This window comes from Chiloscyllium punctatum, chromosome 32 (genome assembly GCF_047496795.1).
Source record: "Chiloscyllium punctatum isolate Juve2018m chromosome 32, sChiPun1.3, whole genome shotgun sequence".
In the NCBI taxonomy this organism is placed as follows: Eukaryota; Metazoa; Chordata; class Chondrichthyes; order Orectolobiformes; family Hemiscylliidae; genus Chiloscyllium; species Chiloscyllium punctatum.
This window is the reverse complement of record NC_092770.1, coordinates 32,677,570-32,693,548: the sequence shown is the minus strand read 5'-3', so window position 1 is coordinate 32,693,548 and position 15,979 is coordinate 32,677,570. Positions and strand designations below refer to the sequence as shown.

The window sequence follows — 15,979 nt, the reverse complement described above, 5'->3', positions numbered from 1 at the left end:
AGGCCTTGTCCTACGCTGATGTCTAATGGTACCTCTCAAGCTTTGTACCTGGTTATCTCTGCACAATCTAATCGGTGGTGGAGTGCAAATGTCGCCGGATTAGTAACTCAAAACCACAGGGACATGCTTTGGGATCACTGGAGCAAGTCGTGAAATTCCAATTCGGTTCTTAACACTGGCCTCATAAAGCACTCTGGCTGTTAAATACCAGTTATGAAGATGGGTTGAAACGTCAGCTCTTTTCTCTCCTTACAGATGCTGCCAGACCTGCTGAGATTTTCCAGCATTTTCTCTTTTGGTTTCAACCATGATCCTATTGAGTAGTGGATCAATTGAATGACCTATTCCTGTTCCTATGTTCCGCAGATGTGGCAAATGGACTATTCTGTCCTGAATGATCTGACAGCGCTGAATTGAGTTGTATTCCCTGGATCTGTCTCCTTCCATGTGAATTTTTAATTCTCCTATTGGAGAAGGAGAAGTAACATAATTCACCTCAGAAATCTCTCCTTTTTGCTATTCCTTTGAGGATGCGCTAATTATCCTAGTGGCTACTTGTGCCAATTCAGAGGGCAGTTCGGAACCAAGCACATTGCTGTGGGTGTGGAGTCAAATGTAAGCCAGACCAGGTAAGGACATCAGATTTCCTTTTCTGAGGTGCATTATGAACCAGACGGATCTTTACAACAATCAGTAACATTTTAATGAAAAGCAAAATACTGCAGATGCTTCAATTCTGAAACAAATACAGAGAATGCAGGAGAAACTCAGCAGGTCTGTAGAGAGAGAGAAATCCGAGTTAATCTTTCAAGTCTAGTATGACCCATCTTCATAACTGATATTTAACAACCAGAGTGCTTTTTGAGGCCAGATGTTAAGAACCGAATTGAAATTTCACGACTTGCTCCAGTGATCCCATAGCATGTCCCTGTGGTTTTGAGTTACTAATCCGGTGACATTTTCACTCCACCACTCAACGTCAGCTCTTTTCTCTCCTTACAGATGCTGCCAGACCTGCTGAGATTTTCCAGCATTTTCTCTTTTGGTTTCAGTTTCCAGCATCCGCAGTAATTTATTTTTATCCAGGATCATCATTGATCTGTGGCCTAACTCCATATCCCTGCCTTTGGCCCGTAACCCTTCATATCTTTTGCTGAACAAAAGGTTTATCCTTCTCAGATTTAAACTAATACCCACTGCTGTTTGTGGAAGAGCGTTCCAAACCCTTCCCACCCTTTGTGTGTAAAGCTGCTCCCTAACATCTCTGCTGAATGCTCTGGCCCTCATTCTCATACTGTACCCCTCGCTCTAGAACCTCCAACCAGTGGAAATGGTTTCTCCTTATCTATCCCGCCTTTTCTCATTGATATCTTGAAGACTTCAATCAGATCACCCCCTTAATTCTAGAGAAAACTGATCTAATTTATATAATCCCGGCTCGTGTCTTAATCCCTGATTACCTGTTCTGAAGACGGGTAACAGGACTCAAAATGTTAACTCTGCTTTCCCTCCAAACATGTTGAGTTCCTCCAGCACTTTCTGTTTTTGTCTCCGATGTCAGGTAATGAACCGGAGGTAGGTGAGCACTTTGGTGATAGTGACCACAATTTGGTTATGTTTACTTTAGCAATGGAAAAGGATAGGTATATACCGCAGGGTAGGAGTTACTGCTGGGAGAAAGGCAATTATGATGCGATTAGACAAGATTTAGGATGCATAGGATGGGGAAGGAAACTGCAGGGGATGGGCACAATTGAAATGTGGAGCTTATTCAAGTAACAGCTACTGCGTGTCCTTGATATGTATGTACCTGTCAGGCAGGGAGGACGTTGTCGAGTGAGGGAGCTGTAGTTTACTGAGGAAGTTGAATCTCTTGTCAAGAGGAAGCAGGAGGTTTATGTTAGGATGAGACGTGAAGGCTCAGTTAGGGTGCTTGAGTGTTACAAGTTAGCCAGGAAAGACCAAAAGACAGAGCTAAGAAGAACCGGGAGGCGATGTGAGAAGTCATTGGTGAATAGGTTCAAGGAAAAGCCTAAGGTCTTTGATAGGTATATCAGAAAGAAAAGAATGATGAGAGTAAGATTAGGACTAATCAAGAAGTTGTGTGTAGTGTCAGAGAAGATAGGCGAATGCTAAATTAATATTTTTCATCAGTATTCACACTAGAAAAAGACAATGTAGTCGAGGAGAATACCGAGATACAGGCTACTGGACTAGATGGGATTGAGGCTCACAAGGAGGAGGTGTTAGCAGTTCTCGAAAGCATAAAAATAGATAGTTAAAAATCACACAACACCAGGTTATAGTCCAACAGGTTTAATTGGAAACACACTAGCTTTCGGAGCGAAGTTCCTTCATCAGGTGATTCACTTAAACCTGTTGGACTATAATCTGGTGTTGTGTGATTTTTAACTTTGTACACCCCAGTCCAACACCGGCATCTCCAAATCATAAAAATAGGTAAGTCCCCATGGCCGGATGGGATTTATCTTAGGATTCTCTGGGAGGTCAGGGAGGAGACTGCTGAGCCTTTGGCTTTGATCTTTATGTCAACATTGTCCATAGTGCCAGAAGACTGGAGGATAGCAAATGTCCCCTTGTTCAAGAAGGGGAGTAGAAACAGCCCTGGTAATTATGGACCAGTGAGCCTTACTTCGGTTATGGGCAAGATTATAAGTGATAGGATTTATAATCATACAGAAAAGAATAAGTTGATTAAGGATAGTTAACGCAGTTTTGTGAAGAGTAGGTCATATCTCACAAACCTTACTGAGTTCTTTGAGAAGGTGACCAAGAGTGAGGGTAAAGCGGTTGATGTGGTATATATGGATTTCAGTAAGGCATTTGATAAGGTTCCCCACGATAGGCCATTGCACAAAATATGCAAGCATGGGATTGAAGGTGATTTAGCGGTTTGGATCAGAAATTGGCTAGTGGAGAGAAGACAAAGAGTGGTGGTTGATGGGAAATGTTCAACCTGGAGTTTAGTTACTAGTGGGGTACTGCAAGAATCTGTATTGTCATTCTTATAAATGACCTGGATGAGGGCATAGAAGGATGGATTAGTAAATTTGCAGATGACACTAAGCTCGGTGGAGTTGTGGATAGTACTGAAGGATGTTGTAGCTTACTGAGGGACATAGATAAGCTGCAGAACTGGACTGAGAGGTGGCAAATGGAAGTATTAATGTGAAAAAGTGTGAGCTGATTCACTTTGGAAAGAGTAACAGGAATAAAGAGTACTGGGCTAATTGTAAGATCCTTGGCAGTGTAGATGAGCAGAGAGATCTCGGTGTGCAAGTACATAGATCCCTGAAATTTGCCACCCAGGATGATAGGGTTGTTAAGAAGGCATACAGTGTTTTAGCTTTTATTGGGAGAGGGATTGAGTTTTGGAACCATAAGGTCATGCTGCAGCTGTACAAAACTCTGGTGCAGCCCGCACTTGGAGTATTGTGTACAGGTCTGGTCACCACATTATAGGAAGGAGGTGGAAGTTTTGGAAAGGGTTCAGAGGAGATTTACCAGGATGTTGCCTGGTATCGAGGGGAGGTCTTATGAGGAAAGGCTGAGGGACTTGTGGCTGTTTTCATTAGAGAGAAGGAGGTTGAGAGGTGACTTAACTGAGACATATAAGATAATCAGAAGGTTAGATAGGCTCTCATTGTCCAACCTTTTTCCTCGGATGGTGACGGCGAACACGAGGGGGCACAGCTTTAAATTGAGGGGTGATAGATATAGGACAGATGTCAGAGGTAGTTTCTTTACTTAGAGAGTAGTAGGAGCGTGGAACGCACTGCCTGCAACGGTAGTAGATTCACCAACTTTAAGGGCATTTAAATGATCATTGGATAGGCATATGGATGAAAATGGAATAGTGTGGGGTAGATGGGCTTCAGATTGGTTCCGCAGGTCAGCACAACATCGAGGGCTGAAGGGCCTGTACTGTCCTGTAATGTTCAATGTTCAAAGTCCAGGTATCATGGGGACCAGCGCATGTACAATAGGCCCAATAGCCTCACCTTGTGCTGGGATTTTCAATGTTGTGAAAAATGCATACAGATACTCTTGTTGAATATTAAAATAACTTTGCACGGGCATAATTCTTATTATACATTCAGTGCCACAATCTGCTGGAAAGATTAACACAAATACTCTAAGTGCAACACAAAATGAAGACATATCTTTCCTCTGTGTTTACTTATTCATGAATGTTTAATAAATATACTACATAAACAAAAGCTTGAGAAAAAGACCTTGGGTGTAATCATCCTAAACCAAGAATAAATGAAAGATTTAAGGCTCTGATGAAATGCAATCATCTTCAATGAGTCTGTGACAATTTTACTTACATTTCAGTCAAGTGCAAAAACAATATGCAGAGTCATGGAACTATTAGGATGTGGCATTTTGAAAGTGTTACATTGGAAATGTTTCAATCTGAGTTCCCCAAATTGCCATCTGATGTGAATACAATGTCCCAGACAATGTGATCCAATGCTGAAGTTAAAATAGCTGTGGACTTTGCAATTTCATCAACCCCCTTTCTGTCTTGCAAGTCGGTGATGATATGAGGCAGAGGGGGATTGTTCTGATCTGGAAACTGCTGCCTGAACAAAATGGAATCTGATTGAACAGTCACTTTCAAAAGGAGATTGGATGGGTTCTTAAAAAGTGAATGTTTTCAGGATTATGGGGAAAGGGCAGAAGAAAGGGATGAATGGGATAGTTCTTTCAGGAAGTCAGAATAGACTAGGATTCATCAAACTCTCTCCTTTTATGCCTTAGGGCTCAATGAAAAGACATCAAAAACTAGGACAGTCTCCCTTTAAATAAAAGCAGCTCACAGTTTAAACTAGTGACATGGGATTAATGTATTTACCTTGGCTGCTTGCTCTCTCTCATCTGCATCCCTCCTATCATGCTTGCACGTGCAAGGGAGAAACCTGCATTTCTGTAGCATCTTTTTAATACTCGCAATGTCCCAGATTGCTTCATGAATGATATGTATTACCAAAGTGTCATCATTACTGTAATGTGAAGACAAAAGCTGGAGGTTGGCTTTAATTAATCTGCAGCACATAAAGGAAACTATGTTTCAGGATTTGGTGTCAGCAGCAAATCAGAAAGTATCCACAAAGATTTACATATGGACTCTAGGCCAAAGCTCACGGTGTAGTACTGAGGGAGTGTAGCACTGCTGTGGGTACTGGCTTTCACATGAAATGTTAAAGAGAGACCTAGTCTTTCCGTCCTCCAACAAAGAGGAACAAGAGAGTCCACCCCAATATTTATTCCTTAACCAACGTCGCTACATCAGAAGCGGGAGGGGATGGCCTAGTGGTATTGTCACTGGCCTGTTAATCCAGCAATCCAGATAATGTCCTGGGGACCCAGTTTCAAATCCTACCATGGTAGATTGTGGAATTTGAATTCAACTAAACAAAAATCTGCAATTTAGAATCAGACAGATGTACAGCATGGAAACAGACCCTTCAGTCCAACCCGTCCATGCTGACCAGATATCCCAACCCAATCTAGTCCCACCTGCCAGCACCCAGCCCATATCCCTCCAAACCCTTCCTATTCATATACCCATCCAAATGCCTCTTAAATGTTGCAATTGTACCAGCCTCCACCACTTCCTCTGCCAGCTCATTCCATACACGTACCCACCCTCTGTGTGAAAAAGTTGCCCCATAGGTCTCTTTTATACCTTTCCCCTCTCACCCTACACCTATGCCCTCTAGTTCTGGACTCCCCAACCCCAGGGAAGAGACTTTGTCTATTTATCCTATCCATGTCCCTGATGATTTTATAAATCTCTGTAAGGTCACCCTTATCCTCTGACACTCTTTTCTGAACCCTTTCAAGTTTCACAACATCTTTCCGATCGGAAGGAGACCAGAATTGCACACAATATTCCAAGAGTGGCAATATTCCAACCAATGTCCTGTACAGCCACAACATGACCTCCCAGCTCCTGTACTCAATACTCTGACCAATAAAGGAAAGCATACCAAATGCCTTCTTCACTATCCTATCTACCTGTGACTCCACTTTCAAGGAGCTATGAACCTGCACTCCAAGGTCTGTTTATTCAGCAACACTCCCTAGGACCTTACCATTAAGTGTATAAGTCCTGCTAAGATTTGTTTTCCCAAAATGCAACACCTCGCATTTATCTGAATTAAACTCCATCTGCCACTCCTCAGTCCATTGGCCCATCTGATCAAGATCCTGTTGTAATCTGAAGTAACCTTCTTCGCTGTCCACTACACCTCCAATTTTGGTGTCATCTGCAAACTTACTAACTATGCCTCCTGTGCTCACATCCAAATCATTTATATAAATGATGATCGTGAATGCACTGTTGGAATAACCCACCCGATTCATTAATGTCCTTTAAGTGAGAGAAACTGCCATCCTTGTCTGAGCAGGCCTACATGTGACTCCAGATCCATAGCAACATAGTTGACTCTTAACTGCCCTCTGGGTGAATTAGGGATGGGCAATAAATGTTGGCCTAGCCAGTGACGTCCTCACCCCATGAATAAAGGGGAAAAAAAACTACTGCAAATAATCTGGTTACTAATGTAGGAGTTAGCTATACACGAGTGACCGTCTCCTACACTGCAACAGCTGGGGCGTCCTGAGCTCATGAACATGAGAATCGAAACAGAAACTGCAGCTGGTCAGTTTACCAGGAGAAAGGAAAATGCAAATTCCCACACGTGCAAAACATTTACTGAGAGCAAAGTTGCACTAAAAATACCGAGTCTGCAGTGAATTACAAAGCCATTGCTGATCATATTTTATATTTTGTTTGCTATTACTTTCCTAGATCCCTACGTGAAGATCCATCTGATGCAGAATGGTAAAAGGCTGAAGAAAAAGAAGACAACAATTAAGAAAAATACCCTTAACCCCTACTACAACGAGTCCTTCAGCTTTGAAGTACCATTTGAGCAAATTCAGGTAACAGCAATGATCACAACCACTGGTGAGCAAGACATCAGTTCACCAGAACCATCCCAGACATGAGAGGCACAACGTGAGACAAAGAGAAGATGAAATCATTCTCTCATCAAACAGGGAACGTTAGGGGAGATTAATCAGAGATGTTCAGAATAATGAGGAATTTCATGAAACAAATATTTCAGAAATGGTTCCACTGGTGGCAGGATGAGTAACACCAATGTCAGATAATTGGAACAGAAACAGGGGGAGGCAGAAGAGAATTCTTTTTGTGTCATGAATTGTTTTGATTCAGAATGCACTGCGTAAAAGATTGCTCAGATCAGATTCCGTGAAAACTTTCAGAAGGAAATTGGATCAATAAATTAAACAGGCAAGTATGGCATAGCCTTAGGGAAGGAGCAGGCCTGTGGGGTTATGAACTAACCTTCAAAGAGGTAGCCCAGGGGCTGATTAGTCTCCTCCTGTGCAGTAAAATTTTACACAGCATAAATATTCCTTGTTTTCTCAAAGTGTGAGGGGTCTCAATCAAACCCGTCACTGTCCCTAGGAGCTGCAGAATCCCCCAGCTTAGGGGCAGCAGTTGAAAACCAACTTTGCAATTGTTATGTTGCTGTTGCAGCCCAGTCCAGGTTAGACAGCAGACCAAAGGAAAGGGGCTGTGTCCAACTTGAATTATAGAGAGAAGCTTCACTTGTTTGTGCTCTAGTAGAGAAAGTAAGGCAATGACCTAGTGGTATTATCGCTAGACTATTAATCCAGAAACTCAGCTAACATTCTGGGGGCCTGAGTTCAAATCCTTCCATAGGTGGAATTTGAATTCAATAAAAATCTGTGATTTGATGATGAATGTTAATTGTTAGGGGAATACCCAGCTGGTTCAGTAATGTCCCTGAGGGAAGGAAATCTGCCAACCTCGCCTGGTATAGCCTACGTGTGACTCCAGACGCAGAGCAATGTGATTGATTCTTATCTGTCTTTTGGGCAATTAGGGATGGGCAATAAATGCTGACTTGAATTCATTCCTGTGATTGAATTAACATGAAGGAAGCTTGAGGAAGCCATAAAGCTCCCAATTAATGTGCCACTGCTCAACAGTCACCAATCGACCAATAGTCCATATTCCTTCACAACTCAACCTCAAAGATCTGCCAGACCCAATTCTGAAAATTCCAAGCATCCCACAGCTTTTTGAGGAAGACAGAGTTCCAAATGTCCACTGCCCTTTCTAAACAGCTGAACAGCTCAGCTCAAATTTTAACTTTAAGACTCTGGACTTTTCCACTGAGATTATTTCTGACCATCTACCCCATTGGATCCTTTCACTGATTCAATTAGATTATTCCTTCACCTGCCCAATACAAAGTAGCATTCGTGCAAACTGTCTTTAATTTTTTATTCGCTCTTGGAATGTGGGGCAACACCAGCTGGGCCCAGTATTTATTGCCTGTCCCTAATTGCCTCTTGAGAAGGTGGGGGTGAGCTACCTTCTTGAACCGCTACAATCTATGTGCTGTGGGTAGATGCACAATGCCCTTAGAGAGGGAATTCCAGGATTCTGACCCAGTGACAGTGAAGGAACGACGATATATTTCCAAGTTAGGATGGTGAGTGACTTGGAGGGGAGCTTGTAGAGGGTGGTGTTCCCATGTATCTGTTTCTAGATGGAGGTGGTTGTGGGTTTGGAAGCTGCTGATAAGGAATCTTGGTGAGGTGCTGCAGTGCATCTTGTAGCTGATACACACTGCTGCTACTGAGCATTGGTGGTGGAGGGAGTGGATGCTTGTGAATGTAATGCCGATCAGTGGGCTGCTTTGTCCTGGATGGTGTGAGGCTTCCTGAGTGTTGTTGGGGCTGCCCCCATCCAGGCAAGTGGGGAGTATTCCATCACACTCCTGACTTGTGCCTTGTAGATGGTGGACAGGCTTTGGGGAGTCAGGAGGTGAGTTACTTGCTTCAGTATTCCCAGTCTCTGACCTGCTCTTGTAGCCGCTGTGTTTATATGGTGAGTCCAGTTCAGTTTCTGATCAATGATAACTCTTAGGATGTTGATGCTGGGGGATTGAATGATGGTAATTGAATGTCAAGAGTGAAAGGTTTTTCTCTTGTTAGAGGTGGTCATTGCCTGGAATTTGTGTGGCACAAATGTTATACTTGTCTGGGTATTGTCCAGGTCTTGCTGCATTTGAATATAGACTGCTTCAGTACCTGAATAATGAAAGGTGTTGAACATTGTGCAATCATCGGGGAGCATCCCCAATTCTGACCTGATGATGGAGGGAAGGGCATATGGAAGCAGCTGAAGATGATTAGGCCTAGGTCACTCTCCTGAGGAGCTCCTGCAGAGATGTCCTGGAGCTGAGATGACTGACTCTTGCTTCCATGAGCTTTAATAGGTAAACACAAACAGCAAAAACACTGTTTTCAATAACATCCAGGAAAATTATCAATGCACAATTAATATAATCACCTATAGTTAGTACCAGGAAATGGATTGAGGGCTTATTAACTGTTTAGAGACAATAAAGAAAGTGGTGACCTTTGCCACTTTCCCATAAACCACTGCCTGATTGGCGCTGCTGAACAATTGAAAAAAAACCCGTATTAGTGGCATCACAAATACTGAGCAGGACTGAGGCGATTGAAAAATTCCCCTGTCACTAACACCTGGACCCCTCACTGGCATAAATGACTGGGATTGCTTTTACAATGCGAACCATAAGATCATCAGATGTAGTGGCAGAATTAGCCCATTCGGCCCATCTAGTCTGCTCCACCATTTAATCATGGCTGGTAGGTTTCTCAACCCCATTCTCCTGCCTTCACCCTGTAACCCTTGATCCCCTTACCGATCAGCGACCTATCTATCTCTGTCTTATATACTCTCAGTAACTTGGCCTCCCCAGCCCTCTGCAGTAATGAGTCCCACAGATTCCCCACTCTCTGGCTGAAGAAACTTCTCTTAAAGGGCCATCCCTTCACTCTGAGGCTGTGCCCTAAGGTCCTGGTCTCTCCTACTAGTGGAAACATCTTCCCAATGTCCACTCTGTCCAGGCCTCTCGGTATTCTGTAGGTTTCAAACAGATCTCTCCACCCCCCCATCCTTCTAAACACCACTGAGTACAGACCCTGAGCTGCTCCTTATGTGACAAGCCCCTTATCCCCGAGATCAAGAAAGGCTGGAAAGGATGGGGTTGTTTTCCTTCGAACAGAGGAGGCTGAGAAGGGACCTGTTTGAGGTGTATATGATGATGAGGGGCATGGACAGGGTGAACAGAGAGCAGCTGATCCCCTTAGTAAAAAGGTCAGTAACAAGGTGGCATCATTTTTAAAGTGAAAGACTGGAATTTTGGAGGGGACTTGAGAAAATGTTTCTTTTCACGCATTGGCTGCGGAATCTAGAATGCACTGCCTGGGGATGGGGGGACGATGTGGGGGTGATGTTGAGGTGGGAAACCTCACAAAGCTTTAAAAAGGACTTGGATGACCCACTCAAAATATCATAATGTTCAAGGCTATTGTTATGACCCAGACCAGACCCCCTCAAAATATTTTAAGAAGATAGCCTATATCCGAAATGTTTCTTATTTTAAAGGTGAATGTGAAGTGTCTGTTCCTGGTGCAATGCAACTGGTCCGACTGCTCGATGTTAGCAAAACACAATTTATTTCAACATTATAGTTAAAATTCCACCAAAGAAAGAGAAATTTAAAATAACTCTATTGGAAACTTAAAAGAATAACAGATATATTAACTATTACTAATTAACTGTTCCAACATAGCAACATCCCATAAACACTCCCCTTGAAAAAAAAGGCAAATTCAGACACAGGTTCTTACATCCAGCAGGAAAAAACATCAAGAAAGTTCAGCGAAAGTAGCAGCCAGTAGGCATTGACTGAAGCTTCCAACTCTGTTGAGACCCCAATAACTTCTGATGTTACTGAGAAACCAAAACCCAAAAATCCTCATCTGTGAGAGCTGGCTACACCCTTTCAGGCTGCATTAAGATAAACCCAAGGCCTCCCAAGCTGTTTACTCCGGTGGCCTTAACTAGCTGGCTTGGTACCTCTTGTTCAACCCCTCTCCAGAAAGAAACCAGGGCAATATAACCTCTTAAAGCTACAGCATTGTCACACTACGTGCCTAGTACAGGAAAATGGGACCAGCGTCGGTAGAAGTGTATCTTTGGCAGCACTGGCTTGATGGGCTGAAGGGCCTCTGGTGTGCTGTATGATTTTATGATTTAGAACTCATTTGCTCACAGCACAGTGTCAGCCTTCACTTAGGGTAAAGTATCAGAAAGCTCTGAAACTTCAGCTGTGACTGCATGTGACAGAGCTCCTACACACTGCACAAGGCTGTTCCTAATCTCATGGAAGAGGAAAACCAGTTCATGATCATTGAGCAGAACTGAATCAGTAAAGGGCAGCTTTGCATTACCATCTCCTTGTAACCGTCTTCCATGTTTATTCTCCCACAGAAGGTGCAGGTTGTTGTCACTGTCCTGGACTATGACAAGATCGGCAAAAATGATGCTATCGGGAAGGTCTTTGTTGGCTACAACAGCACAGCTGCAGAGCTTCGCCATTGGTCAGACATGCTGGCCAATCCAAGGCGTCCCATAGCACAATGGCACACCCTGCAGTCTGAGGAAGAAGTGGATGTCGCCCTTGGCCTGAAGAAATGAAAAGCCTTTCAGTGTTTCTCCATTTAATACTCATCATCAAGTGTGTGTAAATATTGTACCTCAGCCTCCAACCCCAGAGGGAAAAAAAAACCTGTCAACCAAAAACAGTCATACTAGGAAGTGGGCGACATACTGGTCATACTGGTCCTCCATTGTAAAGTACACAGGATGAGGCAGACCAGTATGTTCTCATTGACTAGTTTTACTGGTTTTCCCTTCCCAGCCACTTCCAGTGGTTACTCTCCTCCTATTCAGTCCCTTTCCCTCTGCACTGCACCATTACTTAAACGTAGATCTGGTTAAGAACAAATATTCCTTCATGTCAACACTCCTTTCCAAAACAATCATCCTTTTAAGCAATATGATCTGTGTAGATAGGGCATGATTGTATATACACCGTAAAGCGGAAAATGATTTCTAGTCTGTGCGTTTGTATGTTGTTAGCATTTCTTATTCTGTGTATTGTTTTTAATAAGATGTTCTATTTTAAATTATATAAATTGACTGATAAATAGGAAAGTCAATGCTATATATTATGAGTTACATATTTCTTCTGCATTCCAGTGATTTCCTTCTTGTGAAACCTATTGAGCAGGAAGGGATCACATTTCAGTTAAGGTAAGCGAGAGGGCCAGGAGTAATGAACTGAAGCAAGTGCCATCATTGTTTTGTGAATTGGCACACACTTTGGAAAGAGTTTTAAATGTTTTCTCTTGTTCTAATGTAGTCAATGGCACTAATTATTAAAGCTACCAGTCATTCCATTAGAGTCTAAAGGACTGTTCTGTGTATCACTGTGACTGCCCTGTGTGCTTAGAAATATAGAATCTTCAGTGGGATAGCAACAAGTTTATTCAATAGTGATTTTGATTCTGATGTGTGAGTTTATCTGTTTTAATTTCTTGCCAGGATAATCATTCCTTTCCGCTGCCCTGTCAGGTTGACTGCATAATTTCCCCCCTCCGACACCCCAAGTTCCACTCAGACAATGGGGACCAACACGGCACTGAGGGGGCGGGGGGGTTGGTATCTGTGCAGGAGAGCTAAATCTCGAATTCCAGGGAAACAGCAGAAACTGACAAAATCACAAACAGCATTGTTTTCGAGCACTGTGCAATGATAAACACAAACAAAGCATTGTGAAATGGTGTTCTCCTATCATCGGGCCACAACGCCTTGGACGTAAGACCGAGCAGTCGTTTTGAAAGCTTTAGTTATTCAATGTTAGTATAAACTTAGCTCAGGATTTTAACAAAGTCAGGCAATGAGCACATTGCGTCAGAAACTGCCACTGAGATGGTAATGTGCGGGTTTAATTGACGAAGTTAAGTCATATCAAGAAGCAGAGTTATATATATATGTATAAAACAAAAAGACACTGCCAAATAAAGGATTCTGATTCTTTCTGATAGTCACAACTTAAGTACAGCCATAACCAGACGGTGCCCCTCCTCCCTTTATACTTAATAAAGAATATCTAAGCCTGCTGTGAGACAACACACCATAATTAAATGCTAATCTTTATGATAATGAAGTGTAAAAAACATTAGCATCAGATGTTGTAGAATGATAACTAGTTGCCTTTGTGTCTGATCACTTACATGACCTATCCTGCTTGAATGCTTGATGTGTATCATCGATGTATTGCAGTGTTCCTGCTGTCATTTTGCTCGTGAGGCTGCGAGCTCTGTGAACCTTCATACTGGGTGAAGTAACTCTCTCTTTCTCTCTCTGATTTGAGTTCACTTTGTGTAGTGAATGACATTGTGAAGTTTCTGATGTTTATATGACTTAATATTCCACTGGTGTTCAAGAAACTGTTTTATTTCCAGTTGATGTTTTAAATGACTGTAAAATTACACGTGTTACTTACTGTTTGTTTATAAAAAAAATAAAAATTGATTACAGATTTAAAGAATTAACGATCTGTGAAATTTGTGGGGAGTTTGTACTCTGAGCAACAAGGCAAAATATGAACTTATATTCAGATTGCACCTTTCACGTTAAGAAAGCCCAACGCCGGTGAAATGCTGCCTGACGTGTAGGTGGTAGCGTAATGTAAAGATATTGGAGTTCTCTACCCCAGGAGTGCTGGAGGCTAGAGCATTGAACATATTCAATGATGGATTCAACAGATGTTTGCTCGATAAGGAGCCGAGTGTTACATGGGGAATCGGTGAAGCTGGCAGGAAAGTGGAGATACGATTACAATCAGATCCACCATATTCATATTTAATGACAGATCTGGCTCAGGGGATGGAATGGCCTTCCATGGTTCCATTTATTATGTTGCTGCTGTAACACAGCACAACAAGCCCATCCCCCCTCAGAACAGCAATGGGAAAAATGACCCAAATAATCTTGAATTAATTATGTTAGTTATACTAGTGAATCATGGCTTCCCTACAGTGTGGAAAGGGTCCATTGATCCTGCACCGACCCTCCAAAGAGAATCCTACTCTGTCCTTGTAACTCATGACTCACCCACCTAGCCTGCACCTCCCTCGATACTACAGGGCAATTTAGCATGGCCAATCCACCTCACCTGCACATCTTTGGTGACGTTAGTTGAGAGATAAATGTTGATCCAGGACACTAAAAAAACTCTGAAAGCTAATGCTTCCAAATAAACCTGTTGGACTATAACCTGGTGTTGTGTGATTGCCAAACTAAAAAAAACTAGACTTTAAAAAATGGAACTTGACATTACCTAAACACGATTAGATTCTCCCCCATCTGGTATTCTCCTTTCAACTACATCAGGCACTGACCTTCAACTGTGTCTATCAGTGTATCAGTCTCTCAGTGAAGAATAACAAACAAATGGCCTTTTATCGTACATCCTTCCCCATAGCTGTCGGATAGTGAAAAACTGAAAACAGGGTGAGGGGATAGTGTGCTGTACAGGGGATGGTGGGTAAAAGGCTATGGCAGTCTTGCAGGACAGCTAGTTACTTAATGATAATCAGACTGTACAAGAAGAACATAAATACAGCAGTAAATGGTAAAAAGGCACTCTATGTAAATGAGCAGAGTCATCAGAACAAACCAAATGAATGAACAGCACAAATACAGGGAAATGGGTATGATCATACAGCTATTACAGAAATCCAGCTACAAGGAAAGCTGGGAATTGTGGGCAGCATGGTGGCACAGTGGTTAGCACTGCTGCCTCACAGTGCCAGAGACCCGGGTTCAATTCCTGCCTCAGGTGATTGTCTGCATGGAGTTTGCACATTCTCCCCGTGTCTGCGTGGGTTTCCTCCAGGTGCTCCGGTTTCCTCCCACAATCCAAAAATGTGCAGGTTAGGTGAATTGGCCATGCTAAATTGCCCGTAGTGTTAAATGAAGGGGCAAATGTAAGGGAATAGGTCTGGGTGGGTTGCTCTCCGGAGAGTAGGTGTGGACTTGTTGAGCCGAAGGGCCTGTTTCCACACTGTAAGTAATCTAATCTAATGAAATCCTCAGGTGCATGTGACTTCTCGAAAGAGCAGGCAGGTAGGAAGGGACGGGTGGTGGGGTAGCAATGTTGGTACAGGATGGTATAAGTATGTAGCAAAAAATGATTTTGAATCACAAAATGTAGAATCCAAACAGGTGGAGGTAAGAGGTAACAAAGGGAAGAAGATATTAATGAGAAAGATCTCTTGGCAGCTTTACTGTAGGAGAGAGGATAAACTAGGAGATGATGAGGGCTTGTAAAAAGGGCTGTACAGTCAACATGGGTGATTTGATAGATTGGGGAAAATAAAATTGACAAAGGTAGTCATGAAGGAAAATTCAGACTGTATGTGGGATAGCTCCCTGAAACAATATGTTTTGGATCCAACCAAGGATTGAGCCGATTTGGATGTGTAATGAGGCAGGTTTAACAAATGATTTCAGAGTAAAAAGATAACATGGTAGAATTTTGCATTCAGTTTGAGAGGGAGAAACATGGGTCAGGAACAACTGTGTAACTTGTTTAAATCTCCAAAAAGGAAGAGAGAAGCCAAAGTGAATTTAGGCCCCTTTAGAGAATGAGGCTGGGGAGATTATAATGGGGAATGAGGAAATAGCAGAGGAGTTCAATAAATACTTTGTATCAGTCTTTAGTGGAAGGTACAGTGCATATCCCAAAATTATTCAATATTGAAAGAACAATAACTAGCATTGGAGAGAGAAAAATATTAAGGATACTAATGGGGCCAAAGGCTAATCAATCCCCTGGCCCTGGTGTGTGTTAGCCTAGTTAATGAAAGGAAGTAGTCACAGAGATTGTGGGCACACTGATAGTAATCTTTCAGGAATCATTAGATTCTGGTAATCTCT

The 15,979-nt window shown here is 42.5% G+C and overlaps 1 protein-coding gene across 3 annotated transcripts in view; it reads left to right on the top strand.

Moving 5' to 3' along the window:
- syt1a (synaptotagmin Ia) overlaps nt 1-13,590 on the top strand; it is a 604,743-nt gene extending 591,153 nt beyond the window's left edge. For all 3 annotated transcript variants that reach the window (XM_072552044.1, XM_072552043.1, XM_072552045.1), the window contains 2 exons: nt 6,845-6,978; nt 11,462-13,590. In XM_072552044.1, coding sequence (XP_072408145.1) covers nt 6,845-6,978; nt 11,462-11,668 — 341 coding nt within the window. In that variant the 3' untranslated portion in view covers nt 11,669-13,590. The remainder of the gene's footprint in view (nt 1-6,844; nt 6,979-11,461) is intronic.
- The last annotated feature ends 2,389 nt before the right edge of the window (nt 13,591-15,979 follow it).